Source organism: Phasianus colchicus, chromosome 3 (assembly GCF_987193195.1).
Source record: "Phasianus colchicus chromosome 3, bPhaCol1.hap1.1, whole genome shotgun sequence".
Classification (NCBI taxonomy): Eukaryota; Metazoa; Chordata; class Aves; order Galliformes; family Phasianidae; genus Phasianus; species Phasianus colchicus.
In genome coordinates, this window is record NC_143438.1 from 73,039,231 (window position 1) to 73,066,894 (window position 27,664).

At 39.8% G+C, this 27,664-nt stretch overlaps 1 protein-coding gene across 3 annotated transcripts in view; it reads left to right on the top strand.

The window, feature by feature from the left end:
- Window positions 1-20,277, top strand: part of CPQ (carboxypeptidase Q) — a 160,794-nt gene extending 140,517 nt beyond the window's left edge. Inside the window, exon 9 of one of the 3 annotated variants that reach the window (XR_016465263.1) lies at window positions 19,765-19,831. Coding sequence is in view for 2 of the 3 variants with exons in the window: in XM_031591038.2 (XP_031446898.1) it covers window positions 19,765-19,925 (161 nt within the window). In the remaining variant the exon portion in view is untranslated. Of the gene's footprint in view, window positions 1-14,686; window positions 16,444-19,764 lie in introns of those variants that run through there. The other 2 variants (XM_031591038.2, XM_090137826.1) reach the window with 2 other exon arrangements.
- Window positions 20,278-27,664: the final 7,387 nt, after the last annotated feature.

Consider the following 27,664-nt stretch of genomic DNA (forward strand, 5'->3'; position numbering starts at 1 on the left):
GAGTTACCTGAGAGATGCTGAGGAACTTATTTTTGTCTGTAAGCAGCAATAAAGAGCAAGGAATCTACATTACCTTCCTTAATACTTTAGCTGGTGTATCTTCTTCTGGAATCATCATCCTTTGTAATTAATTTGGCCCCAAAATAGCTTTACCTGGTCAAATGTATTGGGAGCTTCCTAGAGATGTATTTTAGGGACACAAAAATAAATCTGTTAGCAAGGACAAAGTGTGCACCTAAATATGAGCAGCAGTTTATTCAAATTCTCCACCCAAAGAGCCAGAAAACCTAATTAAGAACTATTATCCATCAGGGCCACTCTGTCCAAGTCTCTTGGCTATTTGCAGCGCCCATGACAGAGCACATTCTCAATCACCATCTAGCTCTTGGAAGTCCACCAAAGGAAATCGGCACTTTTCCTGTTGCTTAGTTGGCTAAACTGGATTTTAAAACAGTTCAGTTCTACTGACAGTGTTAAATGTGGGCAATGACCTTCTGGGACAGCAGAACTTTTGTAGTGGTGGCTGGTGTTTTTTAAAAAAGCCAAAGTAAAGAAATAGCTGAAAGCAAGGAGGCTCAGACTCTGGTCTCCAAACTCCTGAGGGATTGTGGATTGCTCCTGAAACTTCAACTACAGCAGGGAGGAGAACAAGTTTATTGTCAAGGGGCTTGATTATCCATCTGTTGTTGGTAGGGATCATCCGTGTGTTAGAAAATGTGTATGGATATTAAAATTGTAAGCAGTTGAAAGCCACTGATGTGGCATTGTGGAGAGGAACAAAAAAAGAAAAAGCTTGGTTTCCTGAAGGCTAGATTCTCCATCTCTACAAGCAGAGACACAAAGGCTTGAAGCACTGGTCTTTTCAGCTATCTTGGATTCCCTCAGGATGTGTAATGTGGAAGCTGTTGAGAGTAACCTACAGAAGTAAATAGATACAACACTGAAAAACTAAAACAGTTTTTTTTTTTTTTTTATTTGGGGAAATAAGTTATTGTGAAGAAATTGGCTGGACCAATGTTAGAGTTCAGACTGGTGATCTCTTTCTCTGACTGCATCTTTTTCTCCCTCTTCCCTTCCTCCATCTCTCTCTTTTGTTTCTTCTTCCTTTGTAAAATTGTTAAGTAATGCAAAGTTTCAATTTCTTCTGAAGTCATATAGTTTAGCTGCACATCTTAAATAGATATAGTTGTAACAGTGCCAATACTTTTAAGATAATTACAGCACAGAAATTCTCATTAAAACTGATGATTGTGTCTGGATCTTGAGTGTCAGTTTCATGTTAATCTAACCAGGGGGATTTTGCAAATCTGGTCACCCATCTCTCCCTTTACAGGCACAATGTGACAACCACCAAACTGGTTCCAGGTTTTCTGCAATTGGCCTGATGAGTCTTAAGGCAAAAATAAATAAGTAAAAGAATGTGAGAGATGTATATGAACAGCACAGGAAAGGTGAATATTCATCCTCTGTAATATTGTTTTATAAATGATGCTTCATTATGTTACAAAGAGTAACTGTTCACCTTTTCTAATGCAGTTGAAGGATCAGGATGTCAGCACCAACTAGAGGGCAGACACCAGACAAGATAATTTCTCTAGGCAGTGCATATTTGAAAGGAGGACATCAGCACCAGAAGATGTTTTGGAAACCAGAATCAAACAAATTTAAAAAGGATGGATTATTACAAGGTAGAAAGTCCCAGCAAGGGCTGTTGAACACAGTGATAGAAATGCAACCTCTCTGTCAAAAAAGCCCTTAAGCTGCAGATGGCTGGCAGGTAGGCTGAAGGAACTGGCTCTGGTTCTCCTATTCCTTCTCACAGCATTGGCTGCTGCCAGAGGCAGGATAGCAGGCTAGTTGAAACTTTGCTCTTTTTTTCCCAGTTGACTCTTCTTGTGTTCTAAGTAGTGCTAGCCTGCATATAAGTGAAATAGTGCTAAGTAGTCTGGCTAATCATGCACAGCACTCTGTATAGTCTCAGGTCTTTTCGATGCAGGTCTGTACTGGATGTTATTTCGGGTGTTAGCATATAATTGTGCTGCAGCCTTTCCCCTGAGTCTTGTCTCCATACAGTACGAACCTGAGACTCTCCTTCCACAACCAGGTGTCTTCAGGCTCAAGGTGCAGCAGCTGGCCCAAGCTGAGGGGCAGGTTGAGGCAGATGAGGAGAAGAAAGGGGAGAGGGATGATGATGTAGCTGGGGCAGTGCTGTATGGATTATTAGGCCTGTGGCTTTGCAGTCTGACTGCTTTCAAATGAAAGCATTTTTTAGTTTGTTCCAGGTTTAAGCCAGAGATAAACAGGAAATTAATGATACCAGTGCCATTATTGACTCCTTCCTTATTATTTCTGTTCTGTGCTTTAAAAATGTTAACCTAACCTGCAAGGAGATGAGACAGTTCACAGCGGACCTTCAGAATTACTGGGACTCTGAAATAAGCTGCATGGGTTTGAAATACTAAAAAAGTTGTTAGTATCTTTCCATTTGTGTTTCCAAGCAGAATTAAAGACCCTATACATGTCACCGAAAGAAGGCTGCACACTGTTGTTTTTCTTGCACTCAGACCCTACCTGGTGCATCTCACAGACTAACTCAGGCCATTTGTCACAGTGATGGACCCCCTGGAGACACCAGGCAGCCCTGCACAAGCTGCAGTTTGTACCTTCCTCGTTTGTACAATTTTCAAACAAGCCCTAGTGCGTAATCCTTTTGTCATCTGTTCTAAGCCTAAACACAGCAAGCTACAGAAAAATGACAGTCACAAATCACTAAAATCCCTATGACTGGCAAAACTTAGGTTAATTCCTGGGGTGTCTTTTTTCCCATAGAAAAGTATAGGAGGCTCCTAAGCTGTGGCTGCTGCCATCCTTGAGACCTAGGTCTGCACCAGCATTGCTTTCCAACTTATAAATGATGGGAGCAGGGAGGAGAGTGGCTTTGACAGCTCTTACAGTGCCAAGGCTGGAGAACCACAGGCAGGATATCTCAGGACTTTGAAGGGATCATCACATGTCATGTGTTGTGCAAAAGTCCTATGCCTTCTCTTCCATGTAGGTTCTCTTTTGATCAGACGAGTAAGTTCCAGGAAATCCATTAATTGTCATACAATTCTGAGACATGTTTTTTGTGAACGTTATCCCAGTGCTCTTTTAAAAGCACCATTATTTCTCTCAGTACAATCAACCTAGAGTCAACTTCATGTTACTTTTCCTTGCCCCATGTTGTGACTTCAGGTTTCTAATAGCCAGCAAGTGGGACGGGGCTATGTGTGGGACCTGTATCCATATCTCTGACACTCACATCCCTCTGTCAGAAATCCTCAAGGTTTATCTAAGAGAAGAAACTCCTTTGTAATAACCTAATGATGCTATGTGTTCTTGTGAAAGCCAGCAGGACCCCAGCTTCACCCTGTGCCTTGGGCTGATGCTGTTCTCTGGAGCAGCTGTGTCATGGCTCTGCCTCCCCCAGCTGGGAGCTCCTTCCTGTCTGTGGCCTGGGCTCCTGCTCACAGCTCCCTACGCAGGCTTTCTGCATCATCTGCTTTCCTTCTGCTCTTCCTTCTGCATCAGCAAGTCATGCAAAGGAAAACCCACATTACTGTTTTGGGGTTCTGTTTAACTTTGGTTCAGTGGAGAGAAAGTAGAGCATTCTTTCTGCAGAAGAGAAATAGGGCAGCCTTCAATGCACATCCCTTTCATGGATAGTGTCACTCCAGGCGTTTGCTTCTTTTGCTTCTTTTTCTGGCCTTCTTGATTTGTAGTGCATTTTAAGGTTACTGATACATAAAGAAGTGTGATTGTTCCTTCACTGTTCAAGAAAAGGACGTTTGGCTGCTCCATTCACAGATTGCTTCTAAGGCACTCAGGGTGCTTCTTTTAATTCCAGTTAAGCCTTGGACTCTTCATACACAGCACAGGACAGAATCTAATTATTGAAATAATTATTATTGCCTTCTGTGCCTCACTGTGGTTTTTAAAACGCTGAGCCACATTTGGAGCTCTGGTCCCTGCTGGCATCAGTGGGCAGTGATTGCAGTCTGTCAGCCCAGGAACAACGTGACTGCACTTACCTGCAATGAGTTACCATTTAAAATTGTCCTGGTATATTTTTGAACCTGAAAAGAATATATGACAGCAGAAAGCTTTCCACTCTTCAGTCAGTGCATTGTGATTTCTGTGGCTGTTTCTTTGAGAAGATGATATTTTTTTCCACCTCTTCTGGGGAATCTGGTACCACCTGAGATTGAGGTTGGGCTACACAGGACTAATGAGACCTGCCTTTTTTTCTTCTGTGACACTCCTCGTGGGAGTGGGAAATACAAAAGTATTCAAGCAATCATTGGTCATGATTATTCTGCAAAAACTATTTTGAAACTAACAATTTCAAAGAGAGAAAAAGTCATCCCCTTTTATTTTTTTATCAAATGTCTGGCAGTTTGAAAGAGAAGATATAGAAGATACATATTAGACAAGTGTTAAAAGCTTTTCATTCAGACGTTATTTATATGCAGCACCTTTAGTTCTAGCTTGACTGAATACTCATTACCATTCTTTTAGTCTGTGGTGAGAACTGTGAGGGCTGCTCTGAAAGTAGTGCCTCCTTCTTCATTAGGTTGGCCCATGAAGAGGCAGAGGCAGACGTTGATGGTATGACAGTAGAAGTTGAACCTTCCCACCAACATTGCATTACCTGTTGTTGCCGTGTGACAGATGGCAGCAGAGGGACAGTTGACAAAATGGTCTCTGACATGGAAGGGCGTATGAAGCAAAGATGTGCCACTGAATTCCTCCACGTGGAAAAAAATGCATGCATTGACATTCATCAACACTTTCTGCATGTTTATAAAGGCCAAACAGTGGATGTGAGCACAGTGAGGCAGTGGGTGGTGCGTATCAACACTGGTGACATGAAAAACAAGCCACATTTCAGATGGCTGTGCACAGCTGTCACACCATGAAACAAAGAGTGTTTCTATCAGCTCATCAGCACAAATTGGCAGATTACAAGCAATGCTTCCGTGCTTTGGAAACAATTATAGCAACACTGGAATATTACGAAGTTTGCTCCAGGTGGGTCCCATGAATGCACACACAGGAACAGAAGAAGCACCGTATGCAAGTCTGTCAGGATCTATTGAACCATTATGAGGCTGAAGGTAACAGTTTCCTGGATCATATCATTAATGTGTCATCTCTACAAGCCAGATTCAAAACAGAAGTCTGCGGAGTGGCAATGTGAATTCCCTATCAAAGAAAAACTTCAAGATGCAGCCCTCAGCAGGAGCTTGTTTTGTAGCAGTGTTTTGTAGCTGAGAGTTTGCTCTTTCAAATAGCATTATTGTGCTCTTTCTATCTGTTGTAACTTCCATGGAAATAAATAGTTTGACTCCTGAAAGGTTTTAAATTGTGTGGGTTAGTATACATATTTGCTGTGTTTAAAGATGTTTTCAATATATGTATTTGACAGGAAACAAATTTGTTACTCATATCTCCTCTTTTCCAATGAAACCTGAATGTTTTAAACTTTTCTACATTCTCAGCCTTTTCTTAGTGGTTAAATTAGAATAGCAAATGTTTTAATTGGTTATAAAGGTGTATATTAGTAGAATAATCAAAAGGTTGAGCAAGAAGGTGAGGACAGAGATCTGAATCCATCATATCTGGATTTAATATCCAAGCATCTGTCAAATTGGAATCTGGTTATGAAAAGTTGAATTTGGGGAGCATGTCTTTCTCCTGTGTAAGGCAAGTATGGCAATGTGGAGATTAAGATTTTTTTAGGAACTGTACTATAACTTTCTCTATTAAACTAATTACAGTCATTTAGAAATCATCTTGTATAGTTCACATAACTTGTTCTAGGCTGCTACCAACTCTCACTGCTGGCTCTTTTGCCCTGCTGCATCAGACTGTAGGTGGTTTTTGAGCACCACACCAATAAACAGCTTTACAAGAGGGTATTTGCCCTGATTTCTTTGACTTAAACTCAAATCCAAGCTACTTCTATTTATACAACTGTAAACAATGCTCTGAGTTTCAGGACAGTCACACTATGTCAGAAGAGTGGCAGGGAGTGATTGAACTAATAAACTAAGTTTACTTAGTATTGCAGAAAGTCAGTCTTATCAAATCATCCACATTTGTTGCATCATATATAAAATGTGCCATTTGGAGCTGCTCACACAATTTCAGCAAAAGCTGCAATGAGCAACATTAGCATATAATTTAAAATGAGGCCTTGGACATTTTTACTCCCTAATGATAAAAAAAAAAATGTATTGATTCTTGATTTGTGCAATAATGTGATTGCAATGGAGATAATCAGATCATATCTGGAGGAAGATTTCAAAGGTGCACTCACAGCTCAGCATCCAGGGGCGACAGGATACACGAGTGCCATCTTCTGCTTCTGGAAAGTTTCACCCATATATTTTTCTGTTTTACATGAGGCTTTCCCCCATTGAGATTTCATTTAAATAAATAAAGTGAAATAAAATGGCAAATTAGTAAAAAAAAAAAAAAATGGCATATCCATCATGTGTGGCACAGAGAATGCAGTACACCTCTCTTTAAGGCATATGATATTTTCACTTACTGGTGGGATTGAGGTTCTGTCAATGAAAGGAAATAACCTTACAACTTAACATTAATTATCAGCATCTCTTAGTGATCTTTCTGAGCTTTGCGGCTGATCTTTTAATATGATTGCATTGTGACAAGTGACTCAGCTTGTTTGCACTGTAGTAAAACAGCTTTTCACATCAACTCAAATTTACAGGGAGAAAGAATTTTGCTAGAGTGGGACATGGCTTTATTTACTCTGTGTTTTTCTGATATAAACAGTACTGTGTGGATTAGTCAGAGTCCACATCCAGATCCAGTCAGGTGATACACTGCAGAGACTGAGCAGGTGTCAGTATTTTCTGTCCTTCCACCTTTAAAGCACAAGCATCCTTGAATTTCCCCTTTTTTGTACGGAGCCCTGTGTCTCTTCAGGAAATATGAAAGCAGAGATTCTGTAATTGCAGCCAACAGTGTCCTAGAGGTTGTCTTGATTGTACATTAATTCCTTCTTGGGGGTTAAAATATGTTCTTTCTTTTCAGCTTTGCTGGAAAAAAAAAAAAAAAAAAAAAAAAAAAAAAAAAAAGAACGTTATTGTTTAAAAGCATAGAAATGTTGGTTTCAATTTCTTTTTCTTCTTTCCTGCTTCTTTTTGTTCACAGCCCATAAAACACCACCATCATCTGCATATCATAATGGGGAGAATTAGAACTTTGTTTTAGAAAGGGCACACAACCACAGATCTGAACTACCCTGAACCTTGAGATAAGATCAGAGCTGAACTTTGTTTCAAGTACCTCTGTGCCTTTCTATTAATAATAAACTAGTTACATATACACTGTTTTGTTGATCGGATGAAAGAGATATTTCATCATCAATATCCGGAGCATCTAACATTTATTAGGAAATAGCTTATATTGGTTTAATTCCATAGTATGCATTAATCAGTAACAGCAGATATAATTAAGCATGTTTTGTTGTTGTAGTCACAGTATTCTAGCAGCTCTGTCTCACTGTTCTGCATCTAAAATCCACCATCCCCTTCAAGTGTTTGAAGTTTCAATAGAGTATGACAGCAACGAGGCAGTAAAATACATCGCTTATCCTGCTGGTGTGATTGGATAAATATGCAGTTGTTTGTGTTGTATAAAATATAACTTAAATCGTGGTTTGCTTAAAATGTGTTTTCCTTACAGTAGGGGTGGTCATTTTTCTCCATGACTACTTCATCACCAGGCTAGTTGCTAAAAGGCTTTGGTCACCATCTGAACAGAGGACAGTTCTGCTAAGCCAGGTGCTTTGAATTTAGCATTCCTATGAGTTAGCAAATTGCTAGAGAGTCCCTGCAGGAAGTCTGTGATTAAGCATCCAGTTGTGTTTGTGTCCAGCAGAGATTAGAGTCTTCAAGGGAAAGCTGGATGCTTTTTCTGAATCTGGTACCTCCTCTGGGAAAGCAGTCCTAAAGGCTTGTATTAAACTGGGCTGCAAATTTGGCTTAGGTAAAACCTCCATTATATGTGAAATACAAGGAAGCTTCTTAAAGTGATTGAAAATATGAATACATATGGTTACTGCAGAAACACATGCTGAAATAAGCCTTGATACATGGCTCATTCCTCTGGTTCCAGCTCACCACATCAGAGTTTTAACATATCCCAGGAAGTGCATGTTTCCTTTGAATGCCTCGAGGTCTTTGGAAGTTCGTACCACAGAGTTTCTCTGTGGAATAAATCTGCTGCTTGGCACAGCAAGCTCCTTGGCTAATGGAGGGTGCTGTAGAAAGTACATTAACACTCTGAGTTTCTAAGCAAGTCCATAGCATCAACGCCGTGGAACAGTTACACAGTGAGTATAGAAATATATAAAAATGCATTAGATTGGGAAAGATGGTTCACATGGGTCCCAGTTTTACAAAGTACTTCACTTAACCCTCATGTGCAATATTTAAAGCCTTATCAGTAAATTACATGCTCAAACTTTAACTGCTTTACTGAGCTGAGGCATAAAAAAGTGCATGAAGACAAATTCTAGAGTAGAGAAATTGTCAATTTTGCAATGACTTTCATCCATCTTAAGTAGTGTTTTAAAGAGAATGCAAAATGTGAAGAGTTTATAAATTCAAAAATCAGTTCTAAAAATACCAGCTTTGTTAAGTAGTCTCTATGTAACGTAGATGGTCACATAGCTCATTTTAAATGAAGCACAAATAAAATAAACCGCATTTAAATATACTGATTGTATTCTTACAATTAATACAGGTATATAATATTAAATTGAAAGCCCTGCCTAAGTAAGGATCTGCAAATCATTGAGCCAGGGTGGTAAAAAAGCTAGGAGAAGGGGAGACTTCGTAGCAGCATTCCAGTACCTAAAGGGGCCTACAGTAAAGCTGGAGGGGGCCTCTGAGAGAGTGTAATGGCAGGAAAAGGAGTGATATCTTTAAGGTACAAGAGGATAGGTTTAGATTAGACACTAGGAAGAAATTCTTCACTATGAGGGCAGCAAGGCCCTGGCACAGGCTGCCAAGAGCACTGTGGATGCCACATCCCTGGACCATGTTGGGTGGGGCCCTGAGCAGACTGATCTGCTGGGGGCAGCCCTGCCCATGGCAGGGGGTTAAAATTAAATGGGCTCTAAGGTCCCTTCCAACCCAAACCATTCTGTGACTCCATGACTCTATTGGCTGCAAGGACAGAAAATATGAGAGGAGTGGAATAACCAGTGGTGCTTGTGAAGAAATAAGTCATGCCTTGCTGATCTAGTAATGTTTTGTTTTGTTTTGGAGTTTATAACCATTTTTGTAACTGTATCTCATCAGCAAAGTGTGGCTTAAAAGACTTAGAGAAAATGCTAGTAGGAGATAGAGATATTTCTTTCTTGCAGAGTTCTGTCAGAGCTCTCTATTGTAATACCTGATTAAAAGAAGGTAGAAATAAATAGCAAGTTTTCCTAATGGAGGAATAACTTTATTAGGCTTCCTAGACACCTTGTTTTTTTGGACGTTGGGTGTCACAGAGTGAATAGCAACTTGGCAAAATTTACTGATGACAAACTGAAAATGTGCCAATAATCTCATAATAGAAAGTGCCTAAGTGATAAAACAGCCAGTGGCATTTCAGTGCCACTAAATGCAGAGTAATGCAGTTTGCTGTGCATATATGCAAGTGCTTTGCATACATGACAGCAGGGTCCAGATTCATTCTTTCTGGTAAGATCTGCAAATAATCAGGGACGGCTGTCTGAAAGTGTGAGTTCAGTTCTTGGGGACAGTGAAAAGCAGAGAGCTTTGTGCTGTGGGAGGAGAGCCAAACAAAAACATTGTGGGGAAGTTTGTTGGGAGATGCTGCAGTCACACATAATCAAAGAATATCCCAAGCTGGAAGGAACCCACAAGGGCCACTGAATGCAATTCCTGGCTCCACACAGAACCACCCAAAATTCAAGCCCAGTGTCTGAGCGCTGCCCAAACGCTCCCTGAACTCAGGGCCGTGCCCACTGCCCTGTGCAGCCCGTTCCATGCCCACCGCCCTGTGGTGCAGCCCCTGTCCCTGACCCCCACCCGCCCCTCCCCTGCCGCAGCTCCATGCCGTTCCCTCGGGCCCTGTCGCTGTCACACAGAGCAGAGCTCAGCGCTGCCCCTCCGCTCCCTGTGAGGAGCTGCAGCCGCCATCAGGCCTCCCCTCAGCTCCTCTGCTCTGGGCTGCACCAACACTGGAGTTCGTTGCAGGGGAGTTGAACCACATGACCTGTAAAGGTCCCTTTCAACTCAAACAATTCTATGATTCTACGGTACATTCACATGCTGACTTTGGTAGGGAGTTTCAATCTTCTTGCCTCGGGAACAGTGAAGCAGGATGAGAAAAAGGATGGCAATAGTCATAGCAGTCTGTATCCTGAGAGATATTCATGGTTTCCATGCGTGAAGGACTCTTCAGCTTGGGAAAAACTGCTTAGGCAAGGCATGTTAAAAACACGAGACCATCAATAGTATGAAGAAGATGGACAGAGAAAGGCAGGGTACCACTGCTGTAGCTCCTAGCATGGAAGCTGTAGTGTACCCACATGATGTGATGGAGCACACAGTGCACTGCCATGGGAAGATGTGGGGAGCAGAGTTGTAAATAGGTTCCAAGTTTGGATTAGTGAGTCTATGGAGGATCACTTCAGCAGAGGTGGTCAAAACCAAGTGGGCCACATGAAGATTTCTGAATTTTTTGGTGTTGGAAACATCCAGTCCAGTGGTACAGAACACTTCCCAAATCAGTCTTGATTTAAAACAGGCTCAGTGGGTTGAGGGAGAGCTTCCAACACCTTTTCCTGGTGAATCTTCAACTGTTTTTTGTTTTTTTTTCCCAGTTCAGAGAGTTCAGGGCATTACTTTAGAAACTGATCTTCCTGTTCTCTATGGGGTAAAACTGCTTGCTTTCCCAAGACCTGATTTTACAGGATTCAATTCCATAAGCATAGGTTGAATCTCCAGCTGCCACTGTTCCTCCACTGCAATGAGTGAAAGGTTAATATGTTGCAAACATAACTGTGATAATCCTCAACTGTAATTTAGTCTGTTTAGTGTATCCAGAGGATTAATTCTTCAACGCATTGGGCAAAACAAGAAATAATACACGCTTCATATTGTCTCCCTTACACTGCAGTTTCATTTAATTAGCTGCTGAAACAACCGACTGAAAGCTTTCTGTCTGCCTTGTTATTTGAATCATGAATTTTAAAGACTTTTGAGAGAATGACTCAGGAGGTGAAACAGCAGGATTTCTGATGTTATTTATAAGCTCTGTACTGGAAACTATTTCAGCATCTCCAGCCATGAAACTTGGGCAACTTAGCCTGTAATTTCATCATTTGAGACTAAATGACAAGAGACAAAATGCTGTCAGTGCCCCACTAAACAGCAGTAACATTCTCAATTGTCTCCACATGCTTGGAAAAGGGGTAATGAAATAATAGGCCTTATAGCCAGCTACCAACTACAGGTTATCCCATGAAAGAAGAGGTAAATATGTGTGCTAAAACACATGCAGGAAGTTTCTACAAAAATTGGGTTTTTGTAAGAGAAATAGTTGTGAAGATTGCTTATAACTGAGGGCAGCTCACAGAGCATCAGGCAGCACCAGTACAAGCAGTGAGATGCCCGTTGGGGCTGTGGCACTGGGGATGTAGTCTCCCAGTAAGCCCATGACAAACAGAACTATAACTGTAGTAGTTTTAATGCCTGACCACTGAGGATGTGAGATGTTGCTGGGATTGAGACAGACAAAACAAAAAGTAGAATAAGAAATTTTATTCCTGTTCAAATGCTTTACCTGTATTTTTCTTTGATAGCTCTTTGACACATACCCTTTTGAGGAAAAATCATGTGTCTCCTCACCTCTTCCCTGCAGTTTTGACCTTTAAAAATGTTCAGGACAGCAGTGCTCTGCTTATGAAAAGTGAGAGCCTATTGATTCTGTTATTGCATTGGCGTATATGTAACCCCATGCCCCCATTTCACGGGGTATTTGGGAGCACGAAAGCTGAGTTAGCTCTCTGGTATAACCAGGAGAATGCTTATTTTTTATATTTTTATTTATACTTTCCTGGTACACGGAAGTTTCTAGCTGCGTAGAATACTATGCTGCATCTCTTTGCCTATTTTCTTCTGAGTACTTGGTATAAAGAACATATATGTATGTATTTTATCAAATCTTCTTTTATTGCCGAGGCATTGTGGTTTTTTGTACATTCCTGAGTGGTGCTGTTCTTGTTAAAAAGACCTGAGATTGGAGTCCATTTGATAGTCAAGGAGTTTTTGTGTTTCTGAAAGAAAAAAGAAATGAAAAAAGCAATCTGTTTGTTTTGTAGTCAGGAAAATTAGTGCAGAAATAAAAATAAAGTTTCAGATCAGATATTTGTATTTACATCTCACTATCAGCAGTTCTTTTTGCAGATTTGACATTAAGATGAAGCTAGAAGATGTAGGCACTTGGAAGATGTCGTGTATAGGTGAAAGTAATCTTGCAAGGCTTTTCTTTGAGCTTCATGTACTTTTGGAAACATTGAACAAAATATCCTTTGTGGAGGCATTTCTAACTTTGCTGTTAGAAGGTAGTATAGCTTGCTCAACAGGGCACTAGTCTAAGCTTGGATGTTTAGCATTTATTTCTTTCTCAGCAGCTGTGAGAAAATGGATGTGCCATTTCATCTCTGCATGCCTCTCTTACCCTGCAGTCCCTCTGGTCTATTTAGAGTGTATGCTCTTCTGAACTGGAGTCTTTTTTTTTTTTTTTTTTTTTTTTTGAGAGAGAGGTAAATATACTGTGTGAAACAGTGAAGTGGCAATTCTGTCATCTCCCCTAGGGATTGCTGTAAAATGAGATCTAAAAAAGTTACACATTGCTTATACATTTGGTTATTTATTAGCATAGTAACTTTACTATATATGGCAATGTACGTATAGAGATCATGGGGGTCAGTATCCCAAAGATCCAACTCCAGTAATGAAGACCCAACACACTCAGGAGACCTGACACAAACAGTAGTATATGAAAGTTTCACTGAAAATGTTGTGTTACAGAATTCAGTTGGAAGCAAAAACAGCTGGGAAGCCATTGGTAGGGCAGTACAGCAGACATGCTTACTACATGACTTACATTGAGCTTCCTTTGGCAATTACATTTATTTGGTGTATAAAACAAAAATGAAAACAAATGTAGGGAGAAATGTAATGCAAAACATTTTGCACTGAAAAAATACCTAGTAGATATTACGTGTTTTCCCCCTTGGAGATACCTCAGTTTTTATGGAAACTGTCTTTGCTAATAATCAGTAACTAATTTTTGAGTCATTGCACAAATGAGAAATAATTTTAAAGCTTAAATGTCTGTCTGTAGAGTTCAGTTCCAGTGATGACTAGTTACAGCAGTGCATATCAAGGCAGCAGTGTGCCTGGCTGATTGACAAAAAGCACTGGTCATAACTGACACACTCATCATTCATTCTGTGATTCATTCATCCTTCTATCTCAATAGCAGTATCTCATCTAATTAAGTTAGCAAGAAAAAAATGTGGCAGTTTATTAACGTGTGAAAAATTGCTGTTTGATGAAGATGTGTTGTAAGACAGGTAAATATTCTACTCACTAGCCAATTAATATTCACAGTGTGCATTTCATGCTGAGATCAGAGCTAGAAAGAATTGACTGTTTTTCAGAATTCCTCAGTGCGTGTGTGTGGGTTTTCATCAAGATACTCTTACACAGCTGATTACTGAAAATACATTGTCACTATCAATTACCAAAGCGGCTGCTTTTACCTGCCTTATGCAGTACATCAAACTGTTGTAAAATAGCTGGTCATGCAGAGATTCAAGAAATGAGTTCCAGACATGAAGGAGCAAAATGAGAATTGAAAAAAATGTATTTATGGTATATCTGGAGATGTCTGAATTAGTCAAGGAATTGGCACCAGGGATAGCAGAATCATGCAGGGTGGGTGAGGCTGTAAGGGATTTCTTTGGATCATCTGTCCAGCCTTTATGGATAACCTGTGCCAGTGTTTGACCACCTTCACAATGAAAATTTAAAAAAAAAAAAGTGTTTTCTTGAGTACAGATGTGTTTTAATGTGTGCAAATTACCTTTTCTCCGTTAGCGGGCGCTACAAAGAGACTGGTTCCCTTCCTTCAAGTAAATCCACTAATAAGATCCCCCTGAGCCTTCTCCAGGCTGAGCAGTCACACCTCTCTCAGCTTCTTCTTACAGAACAACAGCTCAAGGCACCTTGGCATTTTGATGGCTTCCATTGCACTCTCTCCAGCATGGAGCTCCATATGGAACAATAGATGAGGTTCCTGGAGATGAGGCCCCTGGTACAGCAGCACAGAAGGTGGCAAGTGTTATTCCTACTGCACATGGTAACAACCATCTGGGAGCAGGACATAGTCGCAGTAGTAGCTCAGGCATGTCTCAAACAGAACTAATGGAAAGGTAGCAGGGTTTACAATGGTAAAAGCAGCAGGTTGTTATGTTTGGTTATTGCTTCTGGAAACAGTGACCATAATTTATATTAATAAAGTAAAAAGAAATTGACTTGCTTTGGTGTAGTTTTACACCACTGCTCTGTTTTTCTCACAGCTTCATGATGGTGAATCAATCTGTGAAGAAACACTTGCACTTGATGGCAAAGCTTGGAAGATGACTAGTCTCAAGGGACAGTGAAGCACTTGTGGAAGGGAGGAGGAGAAAAATGGATTTATGTTTGAAGGACTGGCTGAGCAGTGTGTAGCAGGCCTGCAACACCTGGCAATGATATGTTTCCTAGAAGTGGGGTCTGATCACAGGACACCTGCCTGCTGTGGAAAGGGGACCCCTGTGATTAATGATTTTGCCAGCTCAGAGGACACCAGTATCACCCCAAGCCCCTCAGTGCAATCTGAGTTTTCAACAGGCATCTGGTCACAGAAGGGCATATGCTGGTTGTATATTTTTAAAATAATTGCCTTCATGGAGTAAGTTGGACAAGCTGTGCTGCTCTGCTCTGTAACCTGAGGGCAAAATCAGTTTCACCAGCAGCTTGCTCAGTGCTCACTAATAGGTCACGTATAAGGAAATTATCGCAGGAGTTGAGAGCAGAAGAACAAAAAGGCAAAACCCCCCCAGCAGAGAAGCCCAAAAGCCCAAACTGAGAAGTCAGAGGTATTGGCTGAGTGTTTGTGAGCATTTCCCACCACTGACAGATGAGCAAGGCAGTGCCTCATTGCCTCAAGGAGATCCTTACTGAGTGTGCTTTATGCCCCTAAGCAGACACGCGGTCCAACCCAGGAGTGGACTGTTGGCCTCAGCATTTACCCAGACATGAGATTTTCTTCTGTGGCTCTAAAGGAGTCACAAATGGCCCTAAGAGGCAGCCTTTAGACAGCTGAAATGCACTACTCTGCTAAAGAGGGATTCCTGCCATCCTGTAATCAATTATCTATGTAGTATCTTATTGAAACTGATTAATTATTTTCAGGTTTTGATTTTCAATATTTTTGATGCATTTGAATAATAAGTACAGTATTTGGCAGCTGCCTTTAACATTCCCTATTTTCATGCCATAACATTTACTACCTCCAGCTAAAAGCAGCTTCTCACTAAATTCCTTATTGGCCAGCAGTGTTTCTCATGTGATTTGCATCACTGTAAATGTGAACAGACTGAAAAAGGCCAATTAAAGAGGGTTGTTTGGCAAACATTCCCTTTTTCTTTATGGGTGTTCTTGCTCTGCAATCTGGAACAGAAGGAAAGCAAAAAAAGAGCATAAAATGTAACAGTGGAGCATGGAGCCCATCACTGGTTTCTCTGTTTGTGAATTGGTTCCACCTGGAAATCAGAGTTATTTACCTAATGTATACCTGTGTAACACCTCCCATCTGAGGATTTTTAAGTACTTAATTAGACCATTCAATGCTCTTGTGAGGCTGTTGCTATTCACTTTGTAGGTAGCTGGCATGGAGATGGGTAAATAATTTATTGGCAGATTTATGAGACATGGCTACTCACCTGTTTTTTCTTGACTGCTAGCTTATATAGCTTGCAAAAGTAAACTTCCATTTGTTACTGTATGTATCTGCTGTTCCTCAGGGAGTTTACACCATCTAAATAATAACAACAAAACTCTCCAGTGGGAAAAACAAAACAACAACAACAAGAAATAGCACAAAGTAATTGGTAATTAGTGCTTTAAAATTTGTATGTAAGTGAATTTTTCTGATTTCTCAATAACTTTCAAACTTCTGGGAGAGACAAATTTGGCTACTGGCCAGATTTTGCTTGAGAAGATTTAATAATACAGTGTCTATGTTGGATCCACTAAGGTCAGCCAGCTAATCTACTGTCCAAAGTAGTATGCAGAATTATCTCCCTTTCACCTAAATTCTGTGGGATAACTGTTTATATGTAAAGGGATTTTTTTTTTTTTTTTTCTTTTTTGTACATTAGAAAAAGTGCTGTGGGATCCTACTGACTTTAAGTAATCCAACATGACTTCTGTTTGCAGAGCCTCTCAGAATTTCCCTCTTCACAGTTATTTGCACAGGTTGTATTCAATCCGTGATATGTGCTGGTGAAGGGGCAATATTCAGCATCTTCCCACAGCCTGGCGACCTCTGAAAGCCATAAATATCTTCTGGCAACTAACATCAATATAGAGGAGTCTCATATTTGGAGAAGGAGATGTGAAAATTGTTTACAGTTATATCTGTGTCCCGGGGTGTTTCATGTCTAGAGGCTTGTGCTGGGTGCTCTGCCATACACTTCTCTTGTATTCAAAGCCAAGAATATAGATTTTCATGTTTGTTTCTAATTACATAGGATGAAACTCCTTTCTTTGGGTCTTTTCATTAGTCTCATGAGATGTTTACAGGTCACTGACTTCAATAATAGCCAAAGACTTTAAAGAGTCAGCATGGACAATTCAGGAACTCCTCAATATTTTCTGTTCTGACATTTGTAACAAATCCTTCTGCATGAGTTTTTAAACAGTAATTGCTTGGCGTCAAAGTTACATAAAGTTACATCATTATCTGATTTTTATATCAATTTAGAGAAACAGATATTTCAGAATTTTGCAGAGTTAAACATTACAAAGTGAACATATTTATACTTGTTCCATTCACAGTGAAAAAAAAAAACACCACTACCCTCTAAGTTCATAACTACTATGATTAGTGGAATGTCTAGTACAAATTCCAGGCTATTCATTTTTGCTGTGATTCTCATTAAAATGTTCAAAAATTGTAATGGATTTGCCTCAGTGACTTAACTTGTAATGCGTCTGTAAGGCAGAATTCCATCAGTTAAAGAACTTATCATAGCTCAATTACTTCATGATTGCAGATATTTAAAATAATTCAGAATAAAATTTAAAAAGTGACTATGAGTTGACATAAATTGAATGTTACAATTACTGGAACATAATTCAGAACCTGTAACAAACCCATAGACTTCGGCAGGACAGCATGGATTCAAGTCAATGGTAAATAAGTTTCTTGAGCATGAAGAGCCTCTTAAATGAAATCACAAAACCATGTAAGCATATGTTGCAGCCTTCGGTCTTTCTGCATATCATGTCTTATGAAAGTATCTTCATATCAGATGGGAAAAAACACTTTTGTTTTCCTTCTCTCTAAAAGAGTAGTGAAACAAGCAGTCTAGATGAGTTCCAATTACAACAGGAATTACACAGCAAGAGCTGGACTATATCCTGGATGACCATGTGAGTGATCAAAAGATATGTATTATAGGAATGTGCAGTTATGTTGTGAGAAATTATTCTTTCATTCTCATCAAAGGCTTCACGCATCTCAGTGAAAAAAAAAATCAGTATAGCAAGTCTTATCAACGCATGTGAATTTATCAAAGCCCTCATCATCTGATGCTGATTTTCCACTGCTTGTAAGTAAAGATATAAATTATTTATTTATTTCTTATTTATAATCAAACAGTCCTGATGTTAGTACTTAATAGTACTTAATATAGTAGGAGTAATTTCAGTCTATGTTTCTGACTGTGGCCCATAGCTCTTACTCTTTAACTCATATCAAAACTTATTTTTTCTGCTCTGCTTTTGTGCTAGCAGCTTCCTACACAGAGAGCTGCAGGCCTTCTATACCTCAGCATTTTGCAGAGTAAATGAATCAACACCCAGAAATTACAAGCAGGGAATCAATGTGGTGTTGGCAAATACCACATTTACTTATTTTCTAAATTTTAGACAAAGTTTTCTTACAATGGGAGAGTTGTTTACAGTAATATAAAGCAAATGGAAGCTGATGAAATGAAAAGAAGACGGAAGCTGTGTCTGGTTTTGGACTCCTCAATATGTGAGATATGGACATACTGGAGAGAGTCCAGCAGGGTTTTGAAGATGCTGCAAGACCTACAGCCCCACTCCTGTGAGAAGAGGAAGAGAGAGCTGGGCCTGTTCAGCATGGAGAAGAGGAGGTTCTGGGGGACCTCATCAGTCTACATAAACACCTGAAGGAAGATGTTGAGAAGACAGTGGTGCACAGTGCCAGGACAAGAGGCCGTGGGCACAAACTGGAGCACTGTTGGTCGTTCTGAGCAGCAGGCAGCACTGCTGTGCTGTGCGGTGTCAGAGCACTGGCACAGGTTGCCCAGAGGCCCTGAGGTCTCCTCCTTTGGGGACTGGGCCCCTCTGTGAGTGTCCCTACTGGAGCAGGAGTGAGCCAGATGGCCCAGAGGGTCCTGCCAGCCTCAGCCATCCTGGGGTTCTGGGATAAAAGCAGAAAGAAGAGGCGAGGATAGTGAACTCAAAGTGAATTAATAGCAAGGAGAAAGGTTGTCAGGGTGAGGCAGTGGATGCTGGACCACGTGGAGGAGGGCCAGGAAGAGAAGTCACAAACACCTCACCAGTGTCTCTGCTGCAGTGTCTGTTGGACAGCAGCTTCTTCCACTTCTTTTGCTTTCATTCTTCTTTGAGGCCCTGAGTGACTCCTCACCAGCAGTATTTGTACTCCCTGAGCCCACACTGCTCGAGGAAGCTCAGACCTTTCTGTGTCCCAGAGGGAGCCATTTGTGCCTGACTAGAAAGAGCCGTGGCTTCCATTACCCAACTTGCATCTGCCCTTGGGTGACAGGGACTCTTGACATGTGATGTAGCGTGCTGGGTTATCTCAGGTGATCTGGAAAACTGCTCTGAAACAGCACATCATTGTGGTGAACTGAGTCTCAGAATCAGAATCAAAAAGCTTTTCTGCACACAGGTAGCAGCAAGAAAAGGACTCATGACTAACCAATTACTAATCAACAGAGTAGACATAAATATTGATACAAGGTCTCATGACTAAAGAATTGTGTGGAATTAAGAACTGAAGGAAGTGCTGCTGTGTGTGAGTTATTGTGTGGATTTTACTGATTGGACTCTGGTAGTCTTAGATGGAAATGGGTGCACACTGTTACAGGGGGAACGAATCTCTCTGGGGAAGTGCAGTTTTCTCCTGGTGTGAAGTTATGCTGTCACGTGTAGACTCAGGTCAGCTAACATAAACCTACAAACAGCACATGCCATGGCTCTGCGCGGTTATTATATCGAACTTTATACAGTTGTATGTGGATTTAATAATAAGCAGTGCAGAAATGGATTCAAGTTTTATTGTCTGCTTTAAATATTTGTATTGCTATAATGGAATATTGCCCATTTTTCTCGGTAGGTGCCAGCTTGCGTGATGACCTCAGTAAATACTTCTGGTTTCATCATTCTCAAGGGGACACGATGACAGTTCAGGATCCAAACCAGATGAATCTCTGTGCTGCTGTTTGGACTGTTGTCTCCTATATAATTGCTGACATGGAAGAGATGCTGCCAAGGTAATAAAGAGTCAAGAGAGAAGATTTCTGTTCATCAGTAAAGACTGTGAGTCCCCTAATACATGTGGTCTACAGCTGTGGGAAATTCCTTTTTTCACCCTGATTTTGCACATTATTTTGTCTGTTTTCCTCAAAGCATATACTCTCTTACACATTCCTGGTTCTTTTTGCTGTTTTAACGTTTTCCATTTGTGATTTTCACAGTTTCCTGAATACTTTTAAAATTTCTCATGAAAGTATGGTATCTCTTTGGTATGATGAAGTAATCATTTGTATGCAAACTGATCATTTGCAGTAGGAAAAATACAACAAAATAAATTTGTTGCATCAGAATAATTATTGTGTTGAGTACGTATTCATGGATTTATTTTCTGTCTTTCAGCCCGTGTATTCAAATGATGTGCAATTAATCTTTTTTTCTTACACTTTTAAGATAATAATGTGCTTTTCAGTCCCACAACAAATTTATCTCAGCTGTTTTAATGGTAATGTATGGTAAAATGGTCAAACTAGTAAAATAGCACGGCTTTTAATAGTTCACTCAGTTCCTGCTGTTAAATCTTATTAAAAGTTACTTCATGAAAGATTCAGATAAACCGGGATAGAGGATAGGAAGTCAGTAACAGGATGTCCAGATCTCTAGACAGCAGCAGCTCCCATGTGTTTTTGGTCACCTCCCCACAGAAATCTGTGCCTTGTCCCCTTCTTTCTGATGGAAAACTCCCCACGGTGATATGCAGAGAATTGCATGTGGCAGTTTTTCTCTGAAATCCATGATGTTCCAGAAACAGCCATCAGAGTTGTGATCCGTGACCTTCACTACCTGCCAGCTGATGTCCAAACGAAGCATAAAAGCAGATTTTGATTCCTGATGCTGGAGCCATTCACAGAACAGCCCTCTTTGCTGGGGTGCCCTTCTCTGCTGGAACAGAGGCAAGAGGACCCTGGCGCTGGGCACTTTCAAGGAAGAATAAATGTGGGAATTTAATTCTTGCTTTTGGTTGGTTGTTGTTTTGTTTTCCTGCTGAAAGATTATGTATATTCAAACTTTCAGAGCTGTCAAGAGATAAGATGTGACTGCTGTTGGGAAATGTTATGGGGCATTTATTTCTTCTCATTTCTTTGTGACGTGGTGATTTCTTCTCCTTTTAAGTTTTGCAACAGGCAGCCTTACTGATGTGACCAAGTGTTGCAGTCTAATCAACACAAAACAACTAATGTAACAGGGTGTTAAACTGAATGGCAGCCCATCTCTGGTGCTGTTTATGAGTTCAGTAGTTGAGCAATAGCTTTATGATGAGCCATTCATTTTTATGGGATTAATAACTGCGATACCTGTTTGCCACATCAACTCTATTAAATATTCCAATTTTTCTTCCAAATCATTTCAGGAACATAAGGGGTGCCTAGAGATATCCTGCTATTTAGTTTTTGAAGAAATACTATTTAGAGAAAGATACCAAAATTTCCTCTGCTTTCAAGGCGTGACATGTGTTTGTTTTTTCTTACTTACATGACGAAAGCGTAGCAAGTGGTGCGTATCACTGATGGACCCTCAGCTGCCTCTGAATGCAACCTTTTGACCTTCACAGATATTACTGGATACTTCTTCATTTTTGTTCTAAAACCTTTTTCCTTGAGGTATGGTGCTTTGCACATCAGAAGTTCAGGAGAGTTTTCAGTGAAATTATATTTGTTGTTACAAGTCTTCACCTGTGCTCACCTCAAAACAGGCTTTATTTGTGTGGTTTTTTCATCTGTAGATGAATTAAATTCTTAAATGCCTCAAGTCAGATCTTTTGATGTCTTTGGAGTCAGGAATGGTCTCTGGAGAGGAGAACAATGCTGCTGTATGTGCGTTGACTCCACGGTACATCCCAAGATGAGTTTGTTGGCTCATCGATTAAATAAGATAAGCCTTAGAAACTAAGGTCATGCTCCTGATGAAAAGTGAACCTTCAGAGCAACTTTGGATGCATAGAAGACCTGCAGAACAGATGTAAAAAAAAAATAATTCAGGAATCAAAATCACAATCTTTCTGTTATGTTAACAGTAAAATTAAAACTTGTATTTCTTGAATTGAAAACCAGTCTTTTTTTTTTCCCTAAAAAAGCAGGGTTTTATTAAAATAAGATTGATCTTTTTGACTCACCTGTTCTATTTTGTCTGACTTGTAATGGTTCTCAGATCTTAAGTTTCAGATGCTCGCATTATTCTCCTGATGTCCTTGCTCGTTGAGATGTACCTCTCAAAAATTTCCATAACGGAGAGATGGTAATAAATTTCTTTCCCTGTGGGTTTTTGTACTCGCTGTGCAACAGCTCCTCTTTATCCACGCTCAGTGTAGCAATTATGCTTTTCCAATAGCTGGCAATTAAACATATATAGGATAGTCAGTTTTCAGTTCATGAACACTTCTTAAGTGATCCAGGTCTAGCAACATAACTTTACTTTCCACTTGTACACCACTGTGACACTGTTGTCTTACCTTAACTGAGAAAGCAGAAGCTGAGGATTGTATTTCTATTACTATTATTGTCAGCATCAGCTGTCATAAATATGTGCTTTCCATAAGTATTTTGATGACATTCTAAGATACAGAGACCACGTATATGTTTCCCTCTGATAAAATAAAATACTGTCAGCTTTGGACTAGATTGCTTTTTGCCTGAAAAGGTCTGTGAGCTTAGAGCTGAAAAAAAGAGCAGTAGTATTTAAATACGTGTCAAAAAATTTCAATTTCAAATAAACATTTTCCTGAAGGTATTACAAATCTCTCGCATCCGATGAGAAGAAGGGAAGCCCCTGGGCAGGCTTCCTGTTTGCTACAACGCAAAGCTTTCAGACATAGTTACAGAGGGACGAGTCAGATACATAATTCATTTACCCAACTAGATGATAGCACAAGTGCTGATGAAAAATCTCTTTTCAATTCTACACAATGTAACATAGGTAATTTTGCCAGTAATAAAAGGAAAAATAGGGGATCAGAAAGCAAGTTGCTGCTTTTGTTCTTCGTAAGTCAAAACATTATTGGAATTTCAATCCCACAAGATTTTTACCTCCCCTAAAATAATTAAAAGCAAAGAAAGAGAGCTATTTCTTGGGACAAGGAAACAGCTTCTTCTGCTGTTACACTGCAAACGTTTCTGGTATATTTAATTAGTATGCTCCCCCCGTAACAGTTTGAGACTCTTCCATTTGCCATGAGTAAATATCAAACCAATCTTGATATCTATATCTGTCTCATGAAATATACATATCATCTAAATGTGCCCAAATGATTAATTTACTGCTGCGTAATGATTAGCATAAAAATCTCATCATTGCACAGGATAGAAATGTTACCACTAATTGCTGGTTGAAGTGAACAATGTTTTCTGCATAGAAATTAATGATGCGTGCATCACAGCTCACTCTTGAATGGGAAAATTCAAGACTTTCTGGAAGAAAAACTTCTTGATTTTTTTTGTTCTCTTTTCTGCTAAATGATATGTGAGCCTGATCACGTATCATAGAATCATAGAATTGTTTGAGTTGGAAGAGACCTGGAAAGGTCATCTGGTCCAAATGCCCTGCAGTTAATAGGGATGTCTATAGCTACATCAAGTGCTCAGAGCCCTGTCCAGCTTCACCTTGAATGTCTCTAAGGAAAAGGCATCCACCGTGTGTTCACCATGTGTGTAATGGAAAGAAGTAATATTTTGTCCATAGTTACTTCTGGAAGCTCCAAACCATTTGCATGAAGATTTGACCAGCTATGGAGCAGTGACTTATAGTTGTTTCATAAATATGTTGTACAAGCACCTGGTGGAAGACTTCAGATATCTCCCTTCTTATTTACCTTCTCGGCACATGGAAGAGGGACCTTCATGACAACTTTATATTCTGCGCTGTCTTTGGCTTGCAGTTTGGTTTCACTTCAGAACAGGCCAGCCTCCTTTAGTTTATGTTATATTTTAATTTTCCAAGTCTTTTTGGTGTTTCATTCTATCGTTCTCAGTGTGTGTGCAGTTATATGGGTATTAGAAAAGACTGCCTGACTTACAAAATCTGCATTTTTCGTGCCTTGGGCCTTAGAAACTGCAAAATGCAATTGAGATGACTCTGAAGAGCACAAGGGTAAGAGCTCCATCAGAGCCTCCACTTGCTGATGTCCTTGGCCTATGTTATTGGCAGGCAGAGCTTTGTGATAAGTGAAGGGAACATTTTCTAAAGGTGAAAGGCAGGGTATGGAAACTAACGAGGGCAACTCCAGAGGAGAGACTGCAAAGAGCAAGGCAACACAGAGGCCAGGACAGTGGCTTCAAGTACTGTCTTTTCAGCTGCTTTGCAGGGTGAGTTGAGGAGCATTACTTGAATCTACCTCAGGTTCACTAACAAATAGAGGCAGTGATGTTTGTCCTACTCTCTCATGCCTGGTGTAGCATGATTTAACAACACAGCATTAAAATTCATAATGCATGTAAAATGTAAGTGAAGGTCCCATTGGAGGACAAGAATGAGACATTAAGGATGATTAGCCACTTGAGAACTCATCTGCAAAATGCGTACAGTTTAGTAGTTACTATTTGCATTTACATTACTTGCATTATTTGCATTTACATTACTATCTGCATTTGCTATTTATCATGACAAATAATAAGAAACATTTCTCCTCCTGATAATGCTGCTTTGAAATAGAAGTTGGTCATTAGGCATATCTATTTTAAAGTAATGCTCTTTTGAATCCAGGAAGGATGTGGGGCAGTTGCACGTGGTGCTATTTATATATTTAATTTCCCAGCTCTGCACTATGACATTGCAGATACTCTTTCACAGTCACCACAGCCTACAGGTGATTTTTCAGTATTATTGTGGGAAGTCTTTTCTAATGGGCAAAGAAAGGAAGTCAAATGGTTTTCCAAAAGCCACACAGCCAGACAATCCTAAATCTAATTTTGGTCACAGAAGTTCCTGTCTTTGCCAGGCTGTGCACCTATTAATGAGATGTGACTTTCTTTTTATCTTACGATCATTTTGAAGCTGAAGTGTAATATTTTGCACAAGAGTGACACTTTTGAATCTGGACTGCAAATTCAAGAGAGAGAAATGAGAAAATCTCTTTATTTTTTTCCATCAGCTAACAAAGTCACTGACTTCTGGAAAGAAGGCATGGAGATTTAAACCCTTTTTATGAATCTTAAAACATATTCAAAAATATCTACACCAGTTTCCATCTTTATGCATAACACAGAAAAGCTTTCTTATCCTGAAGATTACATCTCCATTTCTACTTTTTTTCCAAGTATGTACTTCACCTGCAGAATTTGCCAAAAAATATCTGGATTTACAGAGCGACAACTGTATTCTTTAGTCTTAGTAGGAACTGAGATAAAAATGCCTGCGTGCATCTTGATCAAATCCTGTGCATGCACTGAATATCTGGGAGTCTTGGAAACTCTGATTTCTCTGAGGTCCTTTGTGGCTTTCATTATAATTTTTGGAATATTTTCACTTTACTTTTCTGCATTCAGTATGTTACTAACCCTAAATCATCTATACCCCTGCCTTTACTGGTGATATTACATCAGTGATACAGCTGCAGAGATTTCATACCTTACTGCCTGTACTTAAAAGAAACTTTCTCAGTTCTTTTACAAGTCATCGTGTTTGGTTTTTTTGCTTTAAATTTCTATTACAAGGATTATCACAGAAAATTATCACAGCTTGTAATATAAGACACAACTAGTGATTGCTCAAAAATAGATAACAAAATATCTACATTTTTAATAGAAACTCCATGCTTTTTTCTCTGTACCTATTATCCAGTTTTAGCTCATCAGTCAATGGAATTTAATGAAAAGAATTACTAGAAAGTGAGTCATGGGACATTTAGGCTTGTGGAGTTTAAAAGGCATAAAATCACTGTGTAGTTTCTGAATGGAAGTAAAATGTTGAATGCTTTACCCCTCCAAATTGCTCATCACAGGAGCAGAGAAGGCTATAAATATCTGCAGAAAAGTGCATGCTTCTCTTCAGCAGCAATTCTCAATGCTGAGTTCTGCATAGCATTTATTTTAAGCCTGTACAATGTAGCCTGAACCTTTAACATGAAATGTTGAGAAGGAAATACACAGTAGTTGTAAATTCCTATATGCCTTTTTGGAATGGTAAACAGGATATTGCTTTGCTGGGAAGTGAGCTTGCATTTAATATTGCTCTCCCTCTAAGCAGGAGTCCTTCTGACTATATGGCAAGCTTATTGGAAGGGTAAGTGTGAGCAGTAGAAGTAATTACTTAAAAATTTTGACTTGTTAGATCTTCTTAAAATGAGGAAAGTGCATTTTTATGTATAAATACCTTTGGCCTACTAAATAGGCAAAGTTTGTTCTTGGTGTGTGCAGTTCTTGAAACCTAGTTTCGTTCATCTCACAAACAGTAGTGTTTCTGGATGTGTAGGATAAAATATTTCAGGAAACTCTTTCAGTACCATATGCATTAAACAACAGTCTATCAATGTTTTAAACATGAGTCTGTTTATCATCTGGAATAGATTTCTAATAGTAAGGAGGATTCATTTGGCAAGTTGATAGAAGGAAGCAGACTTGGTAGAAGGAAGTCTAGAATTTTAATTAAAATCCCTCTTCAGATTTGCCACACTAGGCATTTACATGAACTGGAAGGCCAAATTAGAGCAAATATGCATGTACTTCTTTGGTGATCAAACTCCCAACAGTGTCTGTTGGTATCATCAGGGACTGCTCTGTAGGAGACTGTAAGGTTATGGGTTTCTTCGTCCCCTACAGAATGGCTTGGGTTGGAAGAGACTTTATAGAACATCTAGTTCCATCCTCCTGCCATGGGCACACTGGGTAATCTGTGTTTCCAGCTGCAAGTACTAAGTAAGCTTGACTTCATGGAGTGAGAGCTAGAAGCGTTTGTTGAAGAGAAATGCTGTGCCTGACCCCGCATCTTTGCATTAGAAACAAACATTAAACAAGCTGTTGGTAGCTCAGCTTCGCATGCCAGCCTGGGTGACTACACTGTCCCCTGGTCCAATGGATGCTCACTCCTCAGCTGGAGAAAAGAGAACTGAAAATCCTTCCATGCAGCTAATGCAGGATCACCATGGAGCTCTTTCTGCTTAGTTACTGGGCACAGACTCCCTTTGCATCCACAGTGCTGAAATGAGAGTTTTCTTGCCTGGCAGCCATGTGGAGGTGAGTATGACTTTTGTTTTTCCCTCTCCAAATGGTTGAAGTTCATGAAGAGCTCAGGGTCACAACTCTTTTTTTTTTCTTCTCCCAAATAGCTTGAATTATAGTTCAAACTGCAGGACTTGTGTGTGTTTTAAACTTGGATGTGCAATGGATCTGTAATATATAACATTGTCATCACACTGTGAAATCACTGAAGTTGAATACTTTTCATGTTCCATATCTCTGCGTTTCAGAACTGTGTCTAAACAAGCAGGAACAGGAATGGCTGTCAGTGGAGTGCTTGACGGTATCTTCAAAGCAGAAGAACAGAGTATACATTTGCTGTGTGTGCTCTATGAGGTGTCAATGAAAATTTTATCCCTCCCGTCCTCATCTGTGAAGTGATGGATGGGGAAAACCTGACTTCTGTGTTTCTGACGCTGTTAGTCTTAGAGTTGCTGCTACAGTACTTCTAAATCTATTTGAGGTGTAAGATTATACAAGACATCGGGATTTGACAGACTTCAAAGAAGCTGCAAACGTACCAGTGTTGTTTATTGC